At 42.1% G+C, this 27,500-nt stretch overlaps 2 protein-coding genes across 2 annotated transcripts in view; one reads left to right on the forward strand and one right to left on the reverse strand.

Moving 5' to 3' along the window:
- Nucleotides 1–5,191: 5,191 nt before the first annotated feature.
- Nucleotides 5,192–7,596, forward strand: LOC311132145 (NADH dehydrogenase [ubiquinone] 1 beta subcomplex subunit 9-like). Its single transcript, XM_084165365.1, has 4 exons — nucleotides 5,192–5,317; nucleotides 5,687–5,879; nucleotides 6,409–6,522; nucleotides 7,142–7,596. The coding sequence occupies exons 1-4, from the start codon at nucleotides 5,229–5,231 to the stop codon at nucleotides 7,271–7,273; spliced, it is 528 nt and encodes a 175-aa protein (XP_084021491.1). The 5' UTR covers nucleotides 5,192–5,228; the 3' UTR covers nucleotides 7,274–7,596.
- Nucleotides 7,597–11,403: 3,807 nt separating this feature from the next.
- Nucleotides 11,404–27,500, reverse strand: part of LOC311132290 (protein MTSS 1-like) — a gene marked incomplete at both ends in the record, with an annotated part of 60,051 nt that continues 43,954 nt past the window's right edge. Inside the window, 9 exons of the mRNA XM_084165527.1 lie at nucleotides 11,404–12,038; nucleotides 12,334–12,487; nucleotides 18,522–18,680; nucleotides 19,701–19,952; nucleotides 20,299–20,436; nucleotides 24,323–24,533; nucleotides 25,119–25,216; nucleotides 25,440–25,547; nucleotides 26,112–26,269. Coding sequence (XP_084021653.1) covers nucleotides 11,404–12,038; nucleotides 12,334–12,487; nucleotides 18,522–18,680; nucleotides 19,701–19,952; nucleotides 20,299–20,436; nucleotides 24,323–24,533; nucleotides 25,119–25,216; nucleotides 25,440–25,547; nucleotides 26,112–26,269 — 1,913 coding nt within the window. The remainder of the gene's footprint in view (nucleotides 12,039–12,333; nucleotides 12,488–18,521; nucleotides 18,681–19,700; nucleotides 19,953–20,298; nucleotides 20,437–24,322; nucleotides 24,534–25,118; nucleotides 25,217–25,439; nucleotides 25,548–26,111; nucleotides 26,270–27,500) is intronic.

Consider the following 27,500-nt stretch of genomic DNA (forward strand, 5'->3'; position numbering starts at 1 on the left):
TCTCTTTTAGCCTTTTGGGGTGAAAGATGTCTGCCCTCAGAATGGTATTCCCATCTGTGGGCTTCCTAAAGATTGATGTGTGCAATCCTTGCTGTACTCCATAGTTAGTTTGATGTTAGGATTAATGCTGTTAAGGTATTGGTGGAAGGAAATAAATTCATCTTCTGAGCCGGACCAAAACAGGCAAACATCATCAATATAGCGTCCCCACCATATAATCTGGTCAAAGAAATGGTTATTAGAAGGATCCAAAATGAAGTCATTTTCCCATTTACCCAAGTACAAACCAGCGTAGGAAGGGCTGTAGCAAGCTCCCATGGCACATCATTTGACCTGTTTAAAAATACGGTCCTGAAAGATAAAGATGTTATGATTAAGAGTCCATTCAGTCAGTGAGACAATTAATTCTGTAGGAGGCATCTCAGTTTCAGGTCGGGGACTCAAGAAATGGTGCATAGCTGCCAAACCTTGTTCATGTTCAATGGTGGTGTATAGAGACTCCACATCCATGGTGACTAAAAAGGAAGCTGCACCTATATTATTCAATTCCTTAATTTTGTTCAACACATCTGTGGTATCTTGAATATAGGCTGGGAGTGACGTCAGAAAAGACTTAATAAAGTAATCAATGTACTTAGAGATGGGTTCTGTCAGACTTTCATTACCACTAATGACTGGCCTGCCTGGGGGATTTTCAAGATTTTTGTGTACTTTTGGAAGAAGGTAAAAAGAAGCCATACCCGGACTGCCATTGAAAAGAAATGTGAACTCATTGTCGGAAATGTAGCCATTCTCCTTAGCTTCTGTGAGGATCCCTTTCAATTCAGTTTTTAGGTCCTCTGTAGGGTTGAAGGTAAGAGATTGGTAGAATTCTTCATTGTCTAATTGACGGTAGGCTTCTGCTTCTGATATTACAGCTGTTGAATATCTGTCTTTCAGCAGCTTTCAGTAAATCACTAATAACATTTTAATGTATGTTTTTGCAATCGATGATGGTTCACTTCTAACTCTTCCTGGATCATAATTAAATGCATGAGGGGGTTCTTGCTCAACCTAAACATTCAAGTCACACACAGATAAGTCAAATGTTACCTAGCATGTTGATTTTTATAGGGACCGATTCAGACTTAGCTTTCCTACGCACTTCTCAGTATTTGGTATTCAGACTACATTATTCAGTCGCATAATGCGCTTTACAGGTGTGGTTACCTTGCATGCTCTTCTGGGCACTCCAGGTAGGTTGCAGTTCTGGAATATGACAGCACTGGATGATATTTTTTATTTTATTTGATTTCACTTCACCGTTATTTAACCAGGTAAGCCAGTTGAGAACACGTTCTCATTTACAACGGCGACCTGGCCAAGATAAAGCAAAGCAGTGCGATAAAAACAACAACACAGAGTTACACATGGGATAAAACAAAACATACAGTCAATAACACAATAGAAAATCTATATACAGTGTGTGCAAATGTAGTAAGTTATGGGGGTAAGGCAATAAATAGGCCATAGTGCAAAATAATTACAATTTAGTATTAACACTGGAATGAAGATGTGCAAATAGAGATACTGGGGTGCAAATGAGCAAAATAAATAACAATATGGGGATGAGGTAGTTGGGTGGGCTAATTACAGATGGGCTGTGTACAGGTGCAGTAATCGGTAAGTTGCTCTGACAACTGATGTTTAAAGTTAGTGAGGGAGATAAGAGTCTCCAGCTTCAGAGATATTTGCAGTTCGTTCCAGTCATTAGCAGCAGAGAACTGGAAGGAATGGCGGCCAAAGGAGGTGTTGGCTGGAAGCTTCACCTTTGATTCTTCTCAAATCTTTGGCAGTTAATTTGCGTCTTTTTTTCTCAACACGGTTCTTGCGACCCTGTTGACTATTTGCAACAAAACGTTTGATGGTTCTGTGATCACGCCCCAATATCTTAGCAATTTCAAGAGTGCTGCATCCCTCTGAAATACTTTTTTAAAAAATTTGACTTTTCAGAGTCAGTTAAATCTCTTTTTTGGCCCATTTTGCCTGAGGAAAAAAAACTGCCTAATAATTGATCTCCTTAGGCCACACCCTCCCTCATTACACATATATACATCACTTGATATGCTTAAATCCAATAAGCATTCCAGCTTGGAGTTGGGAAATATGCATAATAATGATGATATGGTCAAAACACTGACTTGCCTAATAATTGTGCACACAGTGTATATGCATATTCGTCTCCGTTTCATCAGATTTGAAAATACTCATTTTGTAGATTGTTTAGATTTAGGAAAGTATTTATGAATAATAAAAAACAGGTTTGGAGGGCCTGTTGCGAAATAAAGAAAACAGTGGTTTCATTTATTCTGAAAATGGCCACATTCAGTTCTTCAACCCATGGTAATGTTGGAAGATTAGTGTACATAGAATTATAATCGAGAGAATAGTGTACAATAGTAAGCTATACCCTCGTCTATTGCCTGCACTAACATTGGAACTGTGTGATGGCACCGCCAAGTATTGCACCATGCGTCGGGTTCGAACTGTTACAGCTTGGTCTTCGCTCCATAGCAATTTAATTAGCCTGTGTCTTTTTTTATATTATCAACTGTTACTAATGCTCCTCAGCAACAACCACACGGCCGTGACGGCGTTTACAGAGGAAGCAAATGAATGTAAATGAAACAATGTAATTAAATGGAATGATATTGTAGGCTTTACCAACAGAAGGGAGCCAACAGTAAATTGGCAGTTGAATATGTGTGGTTATTAGGCCTACTGACGGTCAATACTGATAGAGGCTAATATTTAACGTAATAGAAATAGTAAACAGAGAAAGTCGGGGTAGCCTATACTGTAATTATGACATTCGAGAGTGCCCATCCCTGCAAGTTAAAAGGCCGTACAATTTAAATTCTGCATAATGGCACAGCATTTCATAAACTTTACTGTGGGAAAGTTGATATGCTTCAGTTTGCTGCCATATGACTGTTTCACATTTGTCTCCAGCGATTATAAGGTCAAATAGATCTAAAACAAGTGTAATTTATATTTACAATTCCCTTATCCAAACGGATTACTCATTTCTTAAAGTTGTAAATTACAGTGCTTGGAGAATGGTGTTATTTCTCTTGGAAAAAGTAAAGTATATTGAACAAAAATATAAATTTCAACGATTTTACTGAATTACAGTCATATAAGGAAATCAGTCAATTGAAATAAATTCATTAGACCCTAATCTATGGATTTCACATGACTGGGCAGGGGTGCAGCCACAGGTGGGGTCATGGCTCCCACCCACTTGGGAGCCATGACACCCACTGGGAAGCCAGGCCCAGCAAATCAGAATGAATTTTTCCCCACAAAAGGGCATTATTACAGACATAAATACTCCTCAATTTCATCAGCTGTCCGGGTGGCTGGTCTCAGACGATCCCGCAGGTGAAGAAGCCGGATGTGGAGGTCCTGGGCTGGTGTGGTTACATGTGGTCTGCGGTTGTGAGGCCGGTTGGACGTACTGCCAAATTCTCTAAAACAACATTGGAGGTGAGGTGGCTTATGGTAGAGAAATGAACATTCAATTCTCTGGCAACAGCTCTGGTGGACATTCCTGCAGTAAGCATGCCAATTGCATGCTCCCTCAAAACTTCAGACATCCGTGGCATTGTGTTGTGTGACAAAACTGCACATTTTAGAGTGGCCTTTTATTATCCTCAGCACAAGGTGCACCTGTGTAATGATCATGCTGTTTACTCATATGCCATATCTGTCAGGTGGATGGATTATCTTGGCAAAGGAGAAATGTTCACTAACAGGGATGTAAACATATTTGTGCACAACATTTGAGAGGAATAAGCTTTTTGTGTGAACTGAACATTTCTGTGACCTTTTATTTCAACTCATGAAACATGGGACCAACACTTTACATGTTGCGTTTATATTTTTGTTCAGTATAGATTCTTTTTTCACTTGGAACCGGTAGGTTAACTAGACCTTATTCATGGTTTCCTTGCATATAAAGGGGGTGGAATTATTAGGGAATTATGTCAAGGTCAGAATATTGCGTATCTGTAGACACACCTCCGCCACACCTTCATTTATTCGATCTCCACCCCAAACGATTAGGTGAATAGCATGCTATTCTCAGAATATGCATAGAGAGACAAGTGCATAAAAAGGGAATTACATTTAATTTTCAACCGCTTAACCTGGGTCGGAATTCCCCCCATACTGATTTGAGGGATGACTTCAATTCATTGTGGAAAAAAGTGTATTTAATTATGAGTATCATATTTCTGGTTTGACTCCAATTGAAGGAACTTTCCTATGCCATGCTAACTTAATTCTCCATGCAAAGTTGGCGATAAGGCATTTTTGAGGACTTCACTGATTGACTCCAGCAAGTGTTAACATGAGCAGTTGGAACCTGTTGGAAGATGGTGTAAACATAAACTACTTTTGAAGAGTAGCATGAAATGCTCTTCTCTAGGGGAAAAAGGCATTTTCAAATGAGGTCAAGGAACATTTATTTTAGGAAATGTAATCAGCTTCCAGTAAAGAACACTTTCATTGTGTTGTTGTAAATGGTGTTTGCCCTCTCCACAGAATCCTCATTCATTGCAGCAGCCATGACTTCAAGCACTTGTCTGGAACAGAAAGGTAAAGAAGGGATTGATATCACAAAAATCAGATATCATCCTGAACAACAACCATACATTCAGTTATCACAGGGTTAATCAAATCAATTCAGCTGGTAATGCTCAAATTAGCATGAATGAATGAATGAGTCTAGGTTGAGTCATCACTATAACATACTGTATGCCAGGGTTCCCCAACTGGCGGCCCGCGGCCCAAATGGTGGTTTTATTTGGCCCCCAAACTTTTCTAAAAAAAATAAATAAAACGTATTTATTTTATTTTTTTCAAGAATTTTTTTCTTTTTATTGTTGGACATAAAATACTGTACAAACACCAGGAAATCAGCTCCAAGTGATTTTAATTTAGAAAATCTATGCCCAAATCGTCCCGCGGCTGAATCTAGTTGATGATCCCTGTTCTACTGCATTATCACATATTCTTTGCCATTATTAATATTGCTAAAATACTATAGTAAGAATTTTTGTGCAAAACGTAAGTGTAAAACGTAATGCCAAATCCCAGACATCCAATGTCCCACAATCCTTCTCGCCGCCGAAGGTGACAGCAAAGACAGTTTAAAAACTCTATGGTGACAGGGGACAGAAAATATGGCCACTGCTTACCTTACTCACCATCAAAAAGTATTGAGGCTCTACAAAAAATCGTTGAGACACCTTGAATCATGGTGTATTTTTAGGTAAGCCAAAGTTGTTGTCGTTGGGATGATGTTCAATGCTCTTACCGACTGCATGGAACCAACTTTGCTAGCTACGGTGGCTTGCTAGCTAGCTAATTTAGCTAGCTAGCTAGGTAGGTCACCCTCTGTTTACCCGTGGGATTAATGTTACACTCGCTGACATGCTATCCAGCTGTTGGACAAACTAAATTAGCTTGCTAGTCGTTAGCCAACTAGTTAACTAACTATCTGTTCGATTCAAGTTGGTGCTCTGTAACGTTACTCTGCTATTGTGTCTAACGTTAGTAACGTTGTTATACACAACTGAGTGTAGTAGCCTGTTATTGTTGACACTAATCGAGGTACTACCCCTACTTATTTGGTTTACAGAGATAAATACCGCTTCTACGCGTGCATGCTGAGGGCACGCTTCGACGAGGCCAAGGATGAGAAGGACATGGTCAAAGCCACTATGATGCTGAAGGCAGGAGAGGAGGAATTCTGGTCTAACCAACACCCGCAGCCTTACCTCTTCCCTGACTCTCCAGGAGGAACTTCCTATGAAAGATATGAAATGTACAAGGTAGCTAACTAAATGAGGTTGTCCATCATCTGGATGTGCATTATGTGTCGCAGATACATACAACTGAATCCCAAATATACCCCCAGCATGTTATTGCACCAACCTCGTGAAAGTGACTGACACGTTTTAATTTTCATCAAAAATAACTTTATATTGGAGTGCCTTTGATTTGACGGCCTGCACATGCGCAGTTCGGAGCGAGCCGACCCGTTAGACCCGAGGATGTGTTTCTGTGCATGAGCTTGCTAGCCAACGTCCCCATGACATTGCTTACAAGCGTGAACTGGGATATCTTTTGGAGAAGTAGTTTCTTTGTGATCTTCGTACTGTACGATTTTTGCTTATACTTTACCAATTATTTTAGATTTTCACAAGTGCCTAGTATAGTAGCATACTAAGACTTCTGGTAGTGTGCTTGCGCTGTATCTACTAGGCTGCTAATTCAATCCTCTTTGCTGTTGACCCTGAAATGCTACAATACTGAAGCCAGCATTGTCGGTTTCTGATTTTCTGTATTCTGTTTTTGCAGGTCCCTGAATGGTGTCTAGATCACTGGCATCCCTCAGAGAAGGCCATGTATCCTGACTATTTTGCCAAGAGGGAGCAGTGGAAGAAGCTGCGAGAACAGAGCTGGGACAGAGAGGTAGGTCAGGCTACAGTCCCTTTTCCATAAACTGAAGTCCATTCTCATATGTTCTTGTGAAAGTAAAATGTTCTGTGCTAAACAAAGCACCAAAGTTAAAGAATGCATGGTTTGATGTTCACTTTTATTTTTTTTACATTGACATTTTAGTAATTTAGAAGAATCTCTTATCCAGCGCGATTTACAGTTAGTGCATTCATCTTAAGATAGCTAGGTGGGACAACCACATATCTGTCATAGTAAGTAAATTTTTCCTCAAAGTAGCTGTCAGTGCTAGAGGAGGAGGGGTGTTAGTTTATTTATTTGTATTTGCCGACAAGTACACTTCCCAAGAACCCAAATCCTCCAAAAAGGGCCTGAGTGGGAAGTCTGGGAACATTTGATTTTATGCTATGTTCTTTCAAGTCATAATTAGGCTCTTGGCATATTTTCTTTTGAAGTTATTTAATTACTTCCTTCCTGTTGGATTAGAAATATTACAGATATTAATATATATTAATTAAATAACCCTATGAATCAATTGAGTATACTCACGTCAGACCGCCTTATTAATCAATCTACATTAATTGTTGAAATTTGCACTGTTCTGAGTCTGAGGTGGTGTCATCTCTCAATTCAGGTCCAGCAGCTGCAGGAAGAGACCCCTGCCATTGGGCCCAAGTCAGAGGCACTCCCCCCAGCCCGCAAGGACAGCGACCTCCCCCCTCTGTGGTGGCAGTACGTCACCCGCCCCAGGGAGCGCCCCGTCTAAGAGCCCCCGGATGACACTACCTGGTGATAACGCCATGACAGCACATGGCAGCTCACCACAGTACCTTCTACCACACAACAGCATGCAGATTCACCTCCTTGTGAATTACTGTCCCTCTGTAAAGATATTGATATAATGGAGTAGTTTTGGAAGAGTTTGCTTGTACGCAAGTTGCAGTATGCTTTGTCAGAAGGTATTCCACCCTGCCTGAATTGACAGTAATTATTTAGTTTTAAAAGCAGGTGACTTTCAAATGTACTGTAGCTGTACTTCTTTTCCTGTACAAGGACATCTGTTTAAATAAATGAGTATTTATTGGGAAATGCTTCGTGTCTCTTGATATGCATTATTGGCATTGTGGTGTTGAGTATCTTGAGCAAGTGATACCGATTTTATGATCTCCACTCATTGTCAGGAAATCGTACTACAAAGATAAGAAATGTAGAAAGCAGAAAATCAAAAACACTTCTAGAACCTTTTTCAACAGACGCACATTCTGCTAGATCTTTATTGTTAGCTGAAACAACTGTTACATATAAAGTAGGAGACACAATTCAGGAACTGAACAATTATCTTAGAGAACGCCAGTGGTACAGAAAGAGGTCAACTCTGTCCAAACATGTCTCTAGGTCATCATCAACAGACTCGCAAGGCTAGAGTACTAAAGTGTATGTCAATCTAGCCCACAATCTGTGTCCCAATGCTCCTTTCTTTCATCGCCTCTTTTCCCTCGTGTCAATGAACTTGAAGATTAACACATTAGATTAACAGTTTACATCATATTACTTTTACCTGTCACGTATAAGTAGGCTAAGACCTCTTGAATCTGGCCATGAAGGAAAGGAAATGAGAGAAGGAAACTGTTGCAGACTATTGGGACAAAACCTTGTATTTACAAGGAGTGAGTCTTTGACCATGACCAAAAAAGATTACTTCTAACCATTTAGCATACATAAGATTTGGCAACGTATCGCAACATCAACAGCTGTACTTTGGGGGGGAACTACAGTATATTACAGCTAAGTTTTACATGGACAATATCAGACCATTGTATAGAATTGAGTCAGTAGCTATACAGGATTTGTAGCGTCGTTGCATCGACCACACTTTAGCTTCCCCTGTCTTACTTGTCTTGAATGGAAAAATAATCAGGCTTCAGTCATTGTGCAGAAAGTCAAACTGCTCTCAAATGGGGGAAATGTATTGGGATAAATAGGTTCAGTATAAAAATTAGCTTTGACACAGTAAAAAAACAAAAAAAACATGCATTACTCTATTTAGTATAATGGGTTGTCTTGAAATTATGTTTGACAGTACACCTGGGCTACAACTTATACACCACAAACTAAAGTATGGCATTCATGAAAAATGATAGTGGAAAAAATACAGAACGTTTTGGATGTCTATACATATTAGGCCATGTCATTTTGTGAAATACTTTAGGTAGTCGCAATAGTGAATTCTGACTTCATTCAGCTCACGGTGCTGAACACAAGCTTGACTTTGTAACCTTTGCAACTCTTCTTTTAAACATTTACTAATACTATTAGTTTATCGTGTTCAAATGAGTTCTAGTTACCAGTGATCACCACTAGGATAGCTTTCACATAGTGTACAGTCGTGGTCAAAAGTTTTGAGAATGACACAAATACTAATTTTCACAAAGTCTGCTGCCTCAGTTTTGATGATGGCAATTTGCATATAGTGATCAGATGAATTGCAATTATTTGCAAAGTCCCTCTTTGCCATGAAAATGAACTTAATCCCAAAAAAACATTTCCACTGCATTTCAGCCCTGCCACAAAAGAACCAGCTGCCATCATGTCAGTGATTCTCTCGTTAACACAGGTGAGAGTGTTGATGAGGACAAGGCTGGAGATCACTCTGTCATGCTGATTGAGTTAGAATAACAGACTGGAAGCTTTAAAAGGAGGGTGGTGCTTGAAATTATTGTTCTTCCTCTGTTAACCATGGTTACCTGCAAGGAAACATGTGCCGTCATCATTGCTTTGCACAAAAAGGGCTTCACAGCCAAGGATATTGCTGCTAGTAAGATTGCACCTAAATCAACCATTTTTCAGATCATCAAGAACTTCAAGGAGAGAGGTTGAATTGTTGTGAAGAAGGCATCAGGGCGCCCAAGAAAGTCCAGCAAGTGCCAGGACGCCTCCTAAAGTTGATTTAGCTGCGGCATCAGGGCACCACCAGTGCAGAGCTTGCTCAGGAATGGCAGCAGGCAGGTGTGAGTGCATCTGCACTCACAGTGAGGCGAAGACTTTTGGAGGATGGCCTGGTGTCAAGAAGGCCAGCGAAGAAGCCACTTCTCTCCAGGAAAAACATCAGGGACAGACTGATATTCTGCAAAAGGTACAGGGGTTGGACTGCTGAGGACTGGGGTAAAGTCATTTTCTCTGATGAATCCTCTTTCCTATTGTTTGGGGCATCCGGAAAACACCTTGTCCGGAGAAGAGAAGGTGAGCGCTCCCATCAGTCCTGTGTCATGCCAACAGTAAAGCATCCTGAGACCATTCATGTGTGGGGTTGCTTCTCAGCCAAGGGAGTGGGCTCTCTCACAATTTAGCCTAAGAACACAGCCATGAATAAAGAATGGTACCAACACATCCTCCGAGAGCAACTTCTCCCAACCATCCAAGAACAGTTTGGTGACGACCAATGCCTTTTCCAGCATGATGGAGCACCTTGCCATAATGCAAAAGTGATACTAAGTGGCCCGGGGAACAAAACATCGACATTTTGGGTCCATGGCCAGGAAACTCCCCAGACCTTAATCCCATTGAGAACTTGTGGTCGATCCTCAAGAGGCGGGTGAACAAACAAAACCCCAGAAATTCGGACAAACTCCAAGCATTGATTATGCAAGAATGGGCTGCCATCAGTCAGGATGTGGCCCAGAAGTTAATTGACAGCATGCCAGGGCGGATTGCAGAGGTCTTGAAAAAGAAGGGTCAACACTGCAAATATTGACTCTTTGCATAAACTTAATGTAATTGTCAATAAAAGCCTTTGACACTTATGGAATGCTTGTAATTATACTTCAGTATACCATAGTAACATCTGACAAAAATATCTCATAACACTGAAGCAGCGAACTTTGTGAAAACCAATACTTGTGTCATTCTCAAAACTTTTGACCACGACTGTACTAGTATTTTCACAGCAGGACGAGCACTTTTTACGTTTTCCAGTTATATTTGCGTATGAATCCTCTGTATAACATTTAGCACAGCATCACTTGTATTGAAATAAATGATTAATCTCAACGTAATAGGAACTTTCTTCTTTAATTATAGAGAAAAACATTAAATTAAATAAGGCTTCTATTCTATAGCCGCCAATCAATGAGTGTTTCCACTGACACCAGAGTTGCATTCAAGGTAGAAACCTTTGCAACATATTACTACTGACAAATTATGTCACACCCATTGACAACCACTGAGTAGATTGTTAAGGATTGCAAGTCCTTGTGTCCTTCTTTGTTGACTAAGAAGCTTCCTATTGATAGTGGGATGTATTTAACCATATTTATTTAGTCTAGTTTATTGGGTTGCAATTCATTGGGGTAGAACATGCACATTTATTAATTTTTCAATGGTAAAAGAAAATAGTAAGTATCATCTATTACAGAAAAGTAAAATACCGCTTTCCATTGTGGTTATTTTTTTATGTACCCCTTTTCGCCACACAATCTTACCTTGTATATATTTCTACCTCCATATTTTCTGTTGTTGTTTCTATACCTTCTATGTGCTTTCACAGAAAATATTAATCATAGGTCATTTAAGTTAATTAAGCTCTAAGCCTTTTGGCACCTTTCATGACAGTGGACGGGTAAAAGGAGAAAGTACGAAGAGGAGCATCAAACACAAAACATACAAACGCATCAAAATATAAATATGTACATACAAATAAAATATTTGATATTTTTCGTCATTTGAAAATAGTCAAAGCAGTTGTCAGTCCGTTCCCTCCTCCCCAACTAGCGTGCATATTTTCACGCATCTAGAATCCCACCCTTTTCTTAAACCTATAGGGCGAAGACACTGAGTTACTGTATCTAGGTGATTCAATCTGCTACATTGAGGGGCAGCCGACCTCGCACACTAAGCCTTTCACACTATTCGCGGCGCCGACCGGTCGTTGGACATCGTCTTCTTCAGCTTGACCCCTCGCCGTATGGCCAAGAGCACATCTTCCCCCTCGCCGCAGCCAGGCTCCTCCTCCTGAACCTCCGGCAGGGCCTCACGGTCCCACTCCGACAGCCTACTACCAGGATGAGGTGGGGGAGTGGATGGATCAGAGGAGGCCGGAGCGTCCCAGGGTGCCTTGGGAGACACCAAGCCGATGTCCCCCGCTGAAGAGAGTGGGCTCTGGGGGCTCAGCGGTCCCCCTCCCTCGCTCTCTCCTCTGAAGAACACCCCGGGGTGCTCGGGGACAGTGGGCGTCTTGACGGGGATCATGGGGGGCTTGATGGGGATGGGGCCCAGACCCAATCCTCCAGAGGACCGGCGCAGGTTGGGCTTGGAGGAGGGGGTGCGGCGGATGGTGGCCACCCCGGGGGTGACAATACTGCCAGGGGAGGGGGCTGTGGGGGGGATGTCCGCTGTGGAGGCCGGCCGCTTGGCCTGGAACATGTTGCGGTAGGACTGGCTGATGTCACTGTTGCGGGGGATGGTGGAGGACTTGTTGAAGTCGGGCTGGTCTGTCTCCTGGTCGCCACCAACGGAGAAGTAGTCGTAGTCGGACACTGGTGGGACGAGATAATATGTGGATGAGGATCATTGTCACCTACACTTTTAACATACAGTACACTTCAAATACACATTTTTCATGCCTATGGTTGTTGATAAGAAAATGCCATTAGACAGAGGTTCACATCCTTCAGTCAAAACATGACTATTACCTACTATTGTTTCACTACAATTCAAAGTGAGTGGATCCCTATCAAATATCCCATACATTGAGTTTATACTGTATATATTAAAGACTGACGTCGATTACCCCTAACATGCAGTGGGAGACACACATACACACTACAGTACCATGTGAGGGTATGGTGTCCTCAGAGCAGCAGGGCGTGGTGTTCTGGGTGCTGTAGCCACTGGAGCACTGCAAAGAGTCTCTGCTGGAGTGCTGGATATCCAGCTGCAAACCCCGAGCTAGAGCCAGGGCCAGCTCCTCATGGGCCTCCGCCTCCTGCTGACACACATACATTAAGACATATAGCTTATACAGTGCCTTGCAAAAGTATTCACCCCCCTTGGCGTTTTTCCTATTTTGTTGCATTGCAACCTGTAATTTAAATGGATTTTTATTTGGATTTCATGTAATGGACATACACTAAATAGTCCAAATTGGTGAAGTGGAATGAAAAAAATTACTTGTTTCAAAAAATTATACAAAATAAATAACGGAAAAGTGGTGCGTGCATATGTATTCACCCCCTTTGCTATGAAGCCCCTAAATAAGATCTGGTGCAACCAATTACCTTCAGAAGTCACATAATTAGTTAAATAAAGTCCACCTGTGTGCAATCTAAGTGTCACATGATCTCAGTATATATACACATGTTCTAAAAGGCCCCAGAGTCTGCAACACCACTAAGCAAGGGGCACCACCAAGCAAGCGGCACCATGAAGACCAAGGAGCTCTCCAAACAGGTCAGGGACAAAGTTGTGAAGAAGTACAGATCAGGGTTGTGTTATTTTAAAAAAAATCTGAAACTTTGAACATCCCACGGAGCACCATTAAATCCATTATTAAAACATTGAAAGAATATGGCACCACAACAAACCAAGAGAGGGCCACCCACCAAAACTCACGGACCAGGCAAGGAGGGCATAAATCAGAGATGCAACAAAGAGACCAAAGATAACCCTGAAGGAGCTGCAAAGCTCCACAGCGAAGATTGGAGTATCTGTCCATAGGACCACTTTAAGCCGTACACTCCACAGAGCTGGGCTTTACGGAAGAGTGGCCAGAAAAAAAGCCATTGCATTGGTGTTCGCCAAAAGGCATGTGGGAGACTCCCCAAACATATGGAAGAAGGTACTCTGGTCAGATGAGACTAAAATTGAGCTTTTTGGCCATCACGGAAAACGCTATGTCTGGCGCAAACCCAACACCTCTCATCACCCCGAGAACACCATCCCCACAGTGAAGCATGGTGGTGGCAGCATCATGCTGTGGGGATGTTTTTCATCGGCAGGGACTGGGGAACTGGTCAGAATTGAAGGAATGATGGATGGCACTAAATACAGGGAAATTCTTGAGGGAAACCTGTTTCAGTCTTCCAGAGATTTGAGACTGGGACGGAGGTTCACCTTCCAGCAGGACAATGACCCTAAGCATACTGCTTAAGCAACACTCGAGTGGATTAAGGGGAAACATTTAAATGTCTTGGAATGGCCTAGTCAAAGCCCAGACCTCAATCCAGCTGAGAATCTGTGGTATGACTTAAAGATTGCAGTACACCAGCGGAACCCATCCAACTTGAAGGAGCTGGAGCAGTTTTGCGTCTGGATGTGCCAAGCTTATAGAGACATACCAAGAGACTTGCAGCTGTAATTGCTGCAAAAGGTGGCTCTACAAAGTATTGACTTTGGGGGGGGGAGAATTGTTATGCACGCTGAAGTTTTCAGTTTTTTTGTCTTATTTCTTGTTTGTTTCACAAATTTTTTTTTTTAGCATCTTCAAAGTGGTAGGCATGTTGTATAAATCAAATGATACAAACCCCCCAAAAATCCATTTTAATTCCAGGTTGTAAGGCAACAAAATAGGAAAAATGCCAAGGGGGGTGAATACTTTCGCAAGCCACTGTAGATAGCTATACTAGTTGCTATCGGCAGATCAAAGCCAAAGGTTTGGCAGCGGAGGCCCAAACAGAGAGTGGTGCGGTGCCCGAAGCAGGCTCTGGAGTTGCAATGATCATGAGAACGGTGAGGAATCAGCCCAGAACTACACGGGAGGATCTTGTCAATGATCTCAAGGAGGCTGGGACCATAGTCACCAAGAAAACAATTGGCAACACACTACACCGTGAAGGACTGAAATCCTGCAGCGCCCGCAAGGTCCCCCTGCTCAAGAAAGCACATATACAGGCCCGTCTGAAGTTTGCCAATGAACATCTGAATGATTCAGAGGAGAACTGGGTGAAAGTGTTGTGGTCAGATGAGACCAAAATCGAGCTCTTTGGCATCAACTCAACTCGGCGTGTTTGGAGGAGGAGGAATGCTGCCTATGACCCCAAGAACACCATCCCCACCATCAAACATGGAGGTGGAAACATTATGCTTTGGGGGTGTTTTTCTGCTAAGGGGACAGGACAACTTCACCGCATCAAAGGGACGATGGACAGGGCCATGTACCGTCAAATCTTGGGTGAGAACCTCCTTCCCTCAGCCAGGGCATTGAAAATGGGTTGTGGATGGGTATTCCAGCATGACAATGACCCAAAACACACGGCCAAGGCAACAAAGGAGTGGCTCAAGAAGAAGCACATTAAGGTCCTGGAGTGGCCTAGCCAGTCTCCAGACCTTAATCCCATAGAAAATCTGTGGAGGGAGCTGAAGGTTTGAGTTGCCAAACGTCAGGCTCGAAACCTTAATGACTTGGAGAAGATCTGCAAAGAGGAGTGGGACAAATCCCTCCTGAGATGTGTGCAAACCTTGTGGCCAACTACAAGAAACGTCTGACCTCTGTGATTGCCAACAAGGGTTTTTGCCACCAAGTGCTAAGTCATGTTTTGCAGAGGGGTCAAATAGTTATTTCCCTCATTAAAATGCAAATCAATTTATAACATTTTTGACATGCGTTTTTCTGGATTTTTTTGTTGTTATTCTGTCTCTCACTGTTCAAATAAACCTACCATTAAAGTTATAGACTGATCATGTCTTTGTCAGTGGGCAAACGTACAAAATCAGCAGGGGATCAAATACTTTTTTCCCTCACTGTAGTTTTCTTATTTGATGGGACTTCATATAGGGAAACATTTTATATTGCTTCAGAAACACTGTAGTAGGATGAATTGGGTACTTCTAAAGACTGAGTTCCTTTGATCCTGGTAGTAGCCGTGCCTATCAGGGCGTAGATGTTGTTCTTTGCCTCCCGATCACACTCCCAATGTTCCTAATTTCCAAGTTTTATCTACAAATTTTTATGAAAGCGTTATAGAGCATGGCCTCAACAGGCTTCAACCATGCAGACCACACACACTTTGGCTGGGGCCCAATTATCTTAATAGACATAAAAGCACTTGAATACAAACACCCCTCTCTCTCTCTCTGGTCTGATATGATGAATTCATGGCTGGTTTGTTTAGTATGCGTTTTGCTTTCGTGGCTAGCCAGGGATCCAGAAGCCAGCTGGTCAGAAGTGTGTTCAGTCCCGCTCCGGAAATTGGGCGTCGTTAAATCCATGCTACCCCGAGGGCACGATAACCCCTGATGCGTCAGCCTGATATTTCCATATCTGACACACATGCGTACATGCTTGTGTGTGGGCAAAGACACACACATTCATGTGCTTGGAAACACACCCAAACAAAGAAACACAGAGAGAGAGAGAGAGAGAGAGAGAGAGAGAGAGAGAGAGAGAGAGAGAGAGAGCTGTGATGGACGTGACCTACATCCTCTCTCATCCTGGTTCTCTGTCTAATTTCAAAGCCCCAACAGAATTAATGAAACAGACAGGATGATATCTGTCTGCACTAGAGGATGAAGGACGAGGACAGAGACACATTTTTCAATGGATCCTCTGGGAGATTTTCAGTGTGAAACGAGTTGGCTGGTGTCTTCATTGTGTCGAGGGGGATTGTACATACCTATGCAATATGGGCCCTATTCAGACTTGAGATAAGTTGCCTTAAAGGACAATTCCGCCACTTTTCAACCTCATGTTCATTATCTCCAGCACCATAACACTGTCTACATATCTGAAAATAGCGCGTTTCTATGATCTGTGGTTAAAAAGATGAGATGAAAGGTCCTAAAAAAGTATTCTCTATAACATCACAGGGTAGGATAAAAAAATATGTATATACAGTGGGGAGAACAAGTATTTGATACACTGCCGATTTTGCAGGTTTTCCTACTTACAAAGCATGTAGAGGTCTGTAATTTTTATCATAGGTACACTTCAACTGTGAGAGACGGAATCTAAAACAAAAATCCAGAAAATCACATTGTATGATTTTTAAGTAATTAATTTGCATTTTATTGCATGACATAAGTATTTGATCACCTACCAACCAGTAAGAATTCCGGCTCTCACAGACCTGTTCGTTTTTCTTTAAGAAGCCCTCCTGTTCTCCACTCATTACCTGTATTAACTGCACCTGTTTGAACTCGTTACCTGTATAAAAGACACCTGTCCACACACTCAATCAAACAGACTCCAACCTCTCCACAATGGCCAAGACCAGAGAGCAATTATTAGAAAATGGAAGAAGTTCAAGATGACGGTCAATCACCCTCGGTCTGGGGCTCCATGCAAGATCTCACCTCGTGGGGCATCAATGATCATGAGGAAGGTGAGGGATCAGCCCAGAACTACACGGCAGGACCTGGTCAATGACCTGAAGAGAGCTGGGACCACAGTCTCAAAGAAAACCATTAGTAACACACTACGCCGTCAAGGATTAAAATCCTGCAGCGCAAGCAAGGTCCCCCTGCTCAAGCCAGCGCATGTCCAGGCCCGTCTGAAGTTTGCCAATGACCATCTGGATGACCAAGAGGAGGAATGGGAGAAGGTCATGTGGTCTGATGAGACAAAAATTGAGCTTTTTGGTCTAAACTCCACTCGCCGTGTTTGGAGGAAGAAGAAGGATGAGTACAACCCCAAGAACACCATCCCAACCGTGAAGCATGGAGGTGGAAACATCATTCTTTGGGGATGCTTTTCTGCAAAGGGGACAGGACGACTGCACCGTATTGAGGGGAGGATGGATGGGGCCATGTATTGCGAGATCTTGGCCAACAACCTCCTTCTCTCAGTAAGAGCATTGAAGATGGGTCGTGGCTGGTCTTCCAGCATGACAACGACCCGAAACACACAGCCAGGGCAACTAAGGAGTGGCTCTGTAAGAAGCATCTCAAGGTCCTGGAGTGGCCTAGCCAGTCTCCAGACCTGAACCCAATAGAAAATCTTTGGAGGGAGCTGAAAGTCCGTATTGCCCAGCGACAGCCCCGAAACCTGAAGGATCTGGAGGAGGTCTGTATGTAGGAGTGGGCCAAAATCCCTGCTGCAGTGTGTGCAAACCTGGTCAAGACCTACAGGAAACGTATGATCTCTGTAATTGCAAACAAAGGTTTCTGTACCAAATATTAAGTTCTGCTTTTCTGATGAATCAAATTATTATGTCATGCAATAAAATGCAAATTAATTACTTAAAAATCATACAATGTGATTTTCTGGGTTTCTGTTTTAGATTCCGTCTCTCACAGTTGAAGTGTACCTATGATAAAAATTACAGACCTCTACATGCTTTGTAAGTAGGAAAACCTGCAAAATCGGCAGTGTATCAAATACTTGTTCTCCCCACTGTAGATTTTCAAAACCTGCAACGAGTTTATAACCGGAGGGAGGGTATTTTCTTGATTACACGTCACCGCAGTGTTTGAAAATCACTGTCAAATGTTCTAACTTTTGATGATGTCATCAGGTAGAATTTTTTAACTTCATATTTGTTTTCTACAAAACGTAGAAATGTGGCATTTTCACATATGTAGACAATGGTATTTTGCTAGAGATAATGGTGGAGTTGCCCTTTAACATGGACTTAAGTTTTTTTTACGGACATACAGTAAGTCCATGTTTTATTAACATAAGACCATGTTGAATCCACTTATCTCATGTCTGAATCGGACCCTATATAAATTCACATAACAGCAAGCATACAGCAATATATATACTAAAAGTATATTTCACACCATACAGACAACTGCAATTAACAGCCGTACAACAGACCTGGGTTAAATACTATGTGAATACTATGTAAATACTTTCAAAAACTTGAGCTGTGCTTGATTGAGTTTTTCCTATAGTATACAGTAAATATTTGACATGTATAGGGGCCAGGTCTGTTGTACAATAAAAACACATACATGGCATTCACATGAAACATGGTCATAAAACACAGATGTATATACTGTACACCTACCTCTACATTGGGGATATTGGTATCCACATGTTTCTGAAATTATGCGTGTAGCTATATCTTTGTATATTTTACCTTGGGTGTTGTGACTGCATTGGTTCCCTTGGCTCTCTGGGGCTCGTCCCCTGGTGTGGTGGCCTGGGGGCTGCTGGGATTTGGAGACTCCCTCTTCTCCTTGGTCCTCCTCAGGGTGTTCACCATGGGCTGGTCGTATGGACCCGGCTTGGCCCAGTCCTGCACAACACAGCGAGACAAAGCTCTTGAGCAAAGCCCACCAAGAATAGCTCTGCTCTGTTGTGTTCATTAAGCAAGAAACTGAAGAAAAAGGACAAACTGATTGTGTTGTATAGCATTCATGCTTTTATGAATGACATATGACTTAATGCTGTATGACTGACTCCACATACAGTGGGGAAAAAAAGTATTTAGTCAGCCACCAATTGTGCAAGTTCTCCCACTTAAAAAGATGAGAGAGGCCTGTAATTTTCATCGTAGGTACACGTCAACTATGACAGACAAATTGAGCATTTTTTTCCCACGGGGTGAGATCTTGCGTGGAGCCCAGATCGAGGGAGATTATCAGTGGTCTTGTATGTCTTCCATTTCCTAATAATTGCTCCCACAGTTGATTTCTTCAAACCAAGCTGCTTACCTATTGCAGATTCAGTCTTCCCAGCCTGGTGCAGGTCTACAATTTTGTTTCTGGTGTCCTTTGACAGCTCTTTGGTCTTGGCCATAGTGGAGTTTGGAGTGTGACTGTTTGAGGTTGTGGACAGGTGTCTTTTATACTGATAACAAGTTCAAACAGGTGCCATTAATACAGGTAACGAGTGGAGGACAGAGGAGCCTCTTAAAGAAGAAGTTACAGGTCTGTGAGAGACAGAAATCTTGCTTGTTTGTAGGTGACCAAATACTTATTTTCCACCATAATTTGCAAATAAATTCATAAAAAATCCTACAATGTGATTTTCTGGAATTTCTTTTCTCAATTTGTCTGTCATAGTTGACGTGTACCTATGATGAAAATTACAGGCCTCTCTCATCTTTTTAAGTGGGAGAACTTGCACAATTGGTGGCTGACTAAATACTTTTTCCCCCACTGTATATATACTTGCATAATGTAACCAGAGAGTGTTTGCAATCTCCCTGTGATTTGAAAAGTGATTGTATCAGTGTCTGATCCTCCACAGGGGAGACTGGAAGAGAAGAAGGAGGAGGAAGAGGAGGAGGCGGTCGATGACAGAATGGACGCACCTTCCAGGTGGGGACCTTGGAGGAGGGGATCATGCCCGGTCCCAGGGTGCAATAGGGGGGGTAGTCCACCAGGAGGGCAGAACCTGGTCTCGACCATGCCCACACGGGGGAGGTGGGAGAGTAGGAGGGCGAGGCGAGGGGGGTGGAGGGGTAGGATGGAGGGAGGTCGGGGTATACCTCCTGCATGCCCCCGCCAGACAGATAGAGGGCGGTGGAGGGCCCGTGATGTTGATGATCGGGCCCGTTTGACAGCTGAATGTGAGTGGAGGACAAAGTGACACAACAATGATGAAAAAATAAGGTGAAAATAATGCACACGACTGAAATCAGATGGAATCAAATTATAATATCAAATCATGGTAGCAGACACCTGTGTCATGTTCAGTAGGCACATTTTGAAACAAAGCGAAACGGAGAAGGTAAGCTACTACCTCAATAAGAATACTCCTGTATTTAAGGCCGACTGAACATCACCCTGTTGTCTATGTGACAGGAATGAGGGGGGTTTGATCAACCAGCAAAACAGTGTACCTAATAATACTGCTCATGTTTTGGGGAGTATGTACGTGTCTGAGTGTCTAAGCGTGTGTGTGTTCACCTGTTCCACCCTAGTGCTGGAGCAGGTCTCCTTAGAGGAGGCAGGTGAGGAGGAGGAGGAGGAGGAGGAGGAGGAGGAGCTGCCCTCACTGACAGGCTGGCAAGTCTCAGAGACGGCCGAGGATGAAGAGCCAGAGGTCTACAGCAAAGCCGTGCAGCAGGACAGAGAGGGACACACACACACAAAAAGATTCACAGGCACACACACACACACAAACACACACACACAGATACACATAAAGAAGCAGTTCAAAACAGAAGAGACGCGTAAAAAAGACAAGATGCACAGACGGAAGGACAGAGAAAAAAAGAACAGAAGAAAAACGTTGTGGATTTGCAACATTGATAAGAAGGAAAACATATCATACTGTATCATACAACAATTATAAGCACTACAGCAAAGCATGAAAGTTAGGCATATAAGGGTGACTTGTTACATACTAAACAGCTAACAGTACGCAGATACAGAGATTGCAATGCACCTTATTAATAATAGTATGGTCATAGGTGCTGAGCAATGTTCCCTCTAAGATTCGCGTCGAGACTGCCTCAGCCCACAGAGAGAAGCACGAGATTGAACTTCTCTCAACTTTTTCCCTGTTAGTTAACGCTATCAACGTTTCCCTTTACTGTGGCAACTGTGATCGAATCAACGCAATATTAGCCACTTTCAATGCAACATACCGAAACAAAATGAACTATGCAAGATTTAGTATGCAAAACTAACAACACAATAGATTTTGTTGTAGGCAGAACGCATACAGTAAGATTATATTGCATTGACACGCACTACCTGGCCCGTACTCTGCACAGACCGGTGTGGCATAACCAATCAGAGCTGCAGTAGACCTATATGCAAATAGACTATTGTCATATATGGATCTGTGCCATTCACTTTGAACTGGACTGTTTTTACAGCATGAGCGGTCGTGAGTAGATCAGCTTGTTTTGAGATCAAAGCGAGAACTGCATGTAGCCACGTGTGCACATTTTGTTAATATCCTTTGCTAGTTAGTGCGTTATTAGCCCAGTTATAGATAATTTGTAGTCAGCAATAAGGGAGTGATTGCTTCCTACAAGCATACAAAACATTTCTAGACATCTTTGAAAAGCAAGTCAGGTAAAGAGCTTTTATTTGTCTTAAAGGGGCAGTGTTGTATTTTGAGACAGGCTTGAATAAACTAAGTAGCCAATATGCAGAGGGTAGCATAAATTGTCTGATTCTCTGTAATAATGGTATGGTAATAATAATGCATTTTATTTTGTAAAGTGGTTTCTTGCATCAAACAACACAACAACATTTTCCGTCACCTCCTTGTCTGAAGGACAATTGGATAAACAGGTTAACCTCTTAAGGATCGGACCCTTTTTTTAAATTTTTGCCTAAAATGACATACCCAAATCTAACTGCCTGTAGCGCAAGACCTGAAGTAAGGCAATGCATATTCTTGATACCATTTGAAAGGAAACACTTTGAAGTTTGTGGAAATGAGAAATTAATGTAGGAGAATATAACACATTAGATCTGGTAAAAGATAATACAAACAAAAAAACATGCGTTTTCTATTTATTTATTTGTTCCATCATCTTTGAAATGTATGGAGGACTAAAAGTGCCACAATTAAATAAATAAATACACCATTAAATAATTACTTAAATGTGTCATTAATTAATTAAATGTGTCATTAATTAATTAAAATTAGAATTAAATACATAAATGTGTAATTAAATGTATCATTAATTAATTCAAATACCGATTCATTTTATGTAAAATACATATATAATTATTTCACTATTTACATTTACATTTCATGATCCTGCATTGCAGTGATTCATGAATTACTTAAAACTGTCAAACTGACCCATCAAAAGTTGGTAGGCGGAACCTAACGCCTGATTGGTTACCCTCTGCATCAAGCCAAGACAAATCAATTCCGGATAATGTCAGCAGGTCCTGCTTCTACATCCTCTGCTAAGTTTAAAATGTCTCTAACCAACTCCCTGGAAAGTTCACGGAGATCCTCCATTGTCTCTATCCAGGTTGGCCTACTCTACTTCAGACCAAAGCAATGGATCAGACTAGATTCGCGTTAGCCCCGCCCACTGACTTTGATGGGTCAGTTTGACAGTTTTAAGTAATTCATGAATCACTGCAATGCAGGATCATGAAATGTAAATGTAAATAGTGAAATAATTATATATGTATTTTACATAAAATGAATCGGTATTTGAATTAATTAATGATACATTTAATTACACATTTATGTATTTAATTCTAATTTGAATTAATTAATGACACATTTAAGTAATTATTTAATGGTGTATTTATTTATTTAATTGTGGCACTTTTAGTCCTCCATAGAAATGCAAGAGAAAGGCTACAATGTAATATTGCAGTTTAGGCGCAATTTCGATTTTGGCCACTAGATGGCAGCAGTGTGTGTGCAAAGTTTCAGATTGATCCAGTGAAGCATTGCAATACTGGACTATTTTGTATCAAGTCTGCCCAATTGTGCCGAATTGGTCAGTTGATACATTTTCAAGTACATAACTATAGAGAACACAAAAAAATGATATGGTAATACAAAATGTAAGACTACACACTCCCAGGAATGTCATGATGGATCATTAGCTTATACACTAACTTTCACACATATAGATGGCCGGGCGGGGTGGGTGTGGAGCCAGACACAGCAGAGGTTCAAACTGTAGAACCCAGTTCCTACATTTGAATATAGAAATTGATTTTATCAAACAAAACTATGCTACATTTTATCTCTGGGACCCTTAGGATGACAAATCAGAGCAAGATTACTGAATGTAAGTACATTATTTATCTTCAGAGGTGAATGTATCAAACCAGTTGCCCTGAGAAGGTTTTTGTTGTTGTGCACTCTCCTCAAACAATAGCATGGTATTTTTTCACTGTAATAGCTACTGTAAATTGGACAGTGCAGTTAGATTAACGATAATTTCAGCTTTCTGCCCATATAAGACATGTCTATGTCCTGGAAAGTTTGCTGTTACTTACAACAGTCATGCTAATCACATTAGCGCACATTAGCTCAACCGTCCCGCAGAGGTTACTGTCAAGCCCTGCATGTTTTTTTCAAAAGTCTCATGAAATGTAGGCCTACACTGAACACCACACATTGGCTGCTACTTTAGGCTGAATGATAGAACAGCTATTTCCATGTTAAAATGTTATGGGATGCATTTTCTCCATTGTTTTTGATGGTAGGCCACTCTGGTAGGCCTACATTAAAATCAAATAGCCACAGTAGCCTACTTGGCCACTGTTAAAACTGTAACTTAAAAAAACAGCTGAGCTTTTCAGCCATTAAAAGCCTTCCACATAGCACAGTCATTTCAATGGTAATTAGAACTACAAGGGCATTGTTTGAGTTGAGCAGCCATAAAGCAGGCATACCTCCAGCCACCTCTGAGACTTACCTTGTATCTAAGCAACACTGTAGTTGTCATTCAGTTATACAGTACATAAGGCCTTTACATTATCTATGTACAGTGACTAAACACACTGTGTGTGTGAGTGGGTGCACATTCAATCAGACCCAGCTGTGTGTTGGGTCTGTGAGCAGGGTGCCTGGCTGTTGGGCTAGCTCCCAGCTGCTCACCCCTGTGGCTCTACTGGTCTAATGTACTGTAATGGGGTGTGTGACTGTGAGGGTGACTCATCGAGATCTATCTGCACAGTCTCCCACAGCGACGCCACCGCCGCTGTCTCTAATGCGCCCCGTTACCTAGCAACCTGGGAGGATACTCTCTGACCAGTAACAGAGCCCAGGTGGAGAGAGTGAAGTGTCGGTTGGAATACAATGTCTCTGTTACTGTGTGTTTGTGCATATGTTTTAGTTCGTATGTTACTGCTTCTTAGTGGGTTTAGGATTTCTGTAATATGTCTGTTTGAGGGGTGTAGATAAAGCAGTCATAACACCAATATGACCAGAGTCATAATTATTGTCACCACAAGTTCCTGTTCTCAGGCTCGTCTCTCTCTGTAGTACCTGTGTGTGGGTGTCAGAGGGCATGGGCGAGGGTGACTTGGACTGGTAGGCATCCTGGGAGATGAAGCCAGAGTCGTGGGAGGAGACACTGGAGAGGCGGGCGGGGCCTTGCTGAGGGAGGGCGGAGCTCCGGTAGCGGTAGTGGGAGGTGGGGGAGTGGCAGTGAGAGCCGCTGGAACGAGAGTCGCTGCTGTTGACGCTGTTCAGACTACTGCGAGAGATGAGGAGAGAACACAGTCATTTGGTTACAACGGATATTGGTAACTGGTTCTCAACTGCCTTGCCTGGTTAAACTAAGTAAATAGATAAATAAATATTGATTCAAAACAATATTTACATTTTTCCGTTTTTTTATGGGTTTACACACCAGCTAAAATGTATCCAACCTTCCAGGAGAGCCAATGGTTTTCTACTGAAAGACTGTTACTAGGCAAATTGCAAACAGCTACAGGTTGAATATGTTACAGCTCCAGCCACAAGCAGAGGTTGCTAACAAGCTTGACTGGAACACAAATTGGTCTCTCTGGCCCTAGTGCCTCACACAACACGCCTCCACGAAAATGACTGAGACAGTTGACTCGTTCATTTCGGAGAGGCCATTGTGGCCTCACATTTGTAAACATCCCAATAATGGCAATAATGCCAAAGCTGCAGTCCCAGCTCCAATCCATAAGATGGCGTAGGAGGACTGATGCTAGGCTGATGCGTCACTCCCAGTCCCTACTATGTACTCTATCAGCTGAGAGGTTTTGGTGTAGTGGTGTAGTAGTGGTGATTATTGGGCATGCTCACTAACCTGCACATGCTGGACTTCCTGGATGTTGTGGTGCTGGGGGAGGAAGGAGGGGTATGGTAGGACCAGCTGCTCTCAGATCCCTTCAGGTCCAGAATGACCTGGGGGGGAAGAACATCACAACAAGACAATTTATAAACCAAACATCTTGTAAAAAAGCAATTGGCAGCCCTATTTCTAGAGGGAAATTAATGTATTTACCATTGTAACTCCAATCATGTGAATCAGTAACACAGAGACACTTACCGTTATTCAGGACATGAGTGTAACATGCAAAACGAGGGCTATTAGCTCTGTATTGAGAGTGCGGCCCAAATCACTGACCTGCTCGCTGGCGGGGGGCAGCTTGTGGGGGTCCATGGTCAGAGCCTTAAGGTCGTCAGTGAGGGTCTGCAGGTGAGTGATCTCCCCCAACATGGACATCTCCTCTTCCTAATGAACAAGAAGGGCGGGTTGGTGTAAGGTGCTAGCTTATAAATGTGGTATATATTTAAAATTAGAGCTTGTTCTCCATTGACTCAATAGTTCTACTTTTAGACCAGTGAATTGAAGCAGGTCATCCCTCTCTAATGGGATTTTTCTAAATCTCTTTGGAGAGCAATATTCAATGGCAATAGAAAAACGTAGAATAGATTACATTAATCACGTTCACAGGTGCATAGGAGAAGCAAAAACTAAAGTAAACTGACCAGCATGGACTAGCGCAGATTGTGTATACTTACAGAATAAACATTTACTAACAAATGCAACGTTTCGGTCACGTACACCTTCATAAAAAAAATACGGAAATGGTTGTTTGGACCCATGAAGTGCATTAACATCCATAACAAAGATGCTATTGGTTGGAACTCATTTGTTGGAACAACATGATTGGTTAGAATGTGTTGAAACAATTGTGTATGCGGATTGTACTTCATTTCTACATGTTTTCTTCGGCCCAGCACCCCCTAACAAATGACCTGTGTTTGACTACACAGGCTGTTGGTCGGGACTCACCACGACGGGCCTCAGCATGGAGACAAAGGTGCAGAAGCGGCTCCTCTCCTCCACCAGGGCCTTCCTGACCGCCTGCTTCTCTGTCTCCTCCAGCAGCAGGTACTTATCACTGATGTCCTGCATGGCACTGTCCAGCTGGGGCTGGATGTCCCCCCGGCCTGGGGCACGGGCACACGCACACACACACACACACACACACACACACACACACACACACACACACACACACACACACACACACACAAAAAAAAAAAACAACAACATATTTGTTAGTTGCATCCTAACTTAGGTTTAAGACAAGGTCTATCTAAGTACACAGTAACATAATCTATGTTCAGTCTCAAGCCAGACTTCTGAGGTGAAGACAGCATGAAAAGACACCAATGTCTCTTAAAGATATGTTTTAATTGAATTGTTGTGGTTTTCAGTTGTCATCATCATCATTAGATATATAGTTATATAGACATAACCATCACCACAGTCCCAACAATCTTTGTAATTACAATTCCCACCAATCCCTTGTACTACTTCACGCCAATCCCTTGTACTACTTTAATCTTTTGATCCCTAATGGTCAGTGCAATCATAGACAATTTATATCTATGAGTGCAATCATCACAGTGCTCTCTCATGCACAAATCAAATCATGCTGTGGAACCGGTTGGTGTTTACATCAGGGTCACATCCTCACAATATTACACAAGCTCAGGATTCAGGAACACACTGAAGAACCACAGCCCTAGGCAAGATACACAGATTTATAGCAGGATATCCCTCTTCACAAAACAAAGCATTGTTTTGGGTTTGGACATTTTACCCTCTCAAAATCAACCACTTCATTGTATCAAAACTGTGTCTGGTTTTACTGACATTCTAAAATCTAGATGAGTCATATCAACAACAAAAAAACATGTTGGAACTCTCTTTCTTATTGGTCTATTAACTAATGTACAATGCACAATCAAAGTAGATTAAGTATCATGACATTGTGTGCTAAAGGAATACAACTCTTGTCTGAACTGGTAGAGAAACGTTCTGTAATCTCCTCTGTAGGTTTTAGGGACGTAAACATGCAATTAAAGTTGAACATTTCTCAGAAGAGCCAGTACTAGTTATGTGGTTAAGGCTAGATAGATGGAGACCCCTTCTTATTTTCCAGGGAAAGCACTGCAACGGAATTCCTTAAAGGGACACAGAATGCAACATTTGGTTTCCCACAGTATTTACTCTGCACCGGAGGATCACATTTGACATGTTGATGCTATCCATTGCTCTCATTACACTCATAGCAATGCACTGGGGGAGTTTCCATGCGTCATATAATAGGCTAGGGAGACTATTGGACCAGAGTGCTCTGACCACATTTGAGGTTCCTCAGGGGTCAGTTCT

Source organism: Coregonus lavaretus (genome assembly GCF_964263955.1).
Source record: "Coregonus lavaretus genome assembly, chromosome: 7".
In the NCBI taxonomy this organism is placed as follows: domain Eukaryota; kingdom Metazoa; phylum Chordata; class Actinopteri; order Salmoniformes; family Salmonidae; genus Coregonus; species Coregonus lavaretus.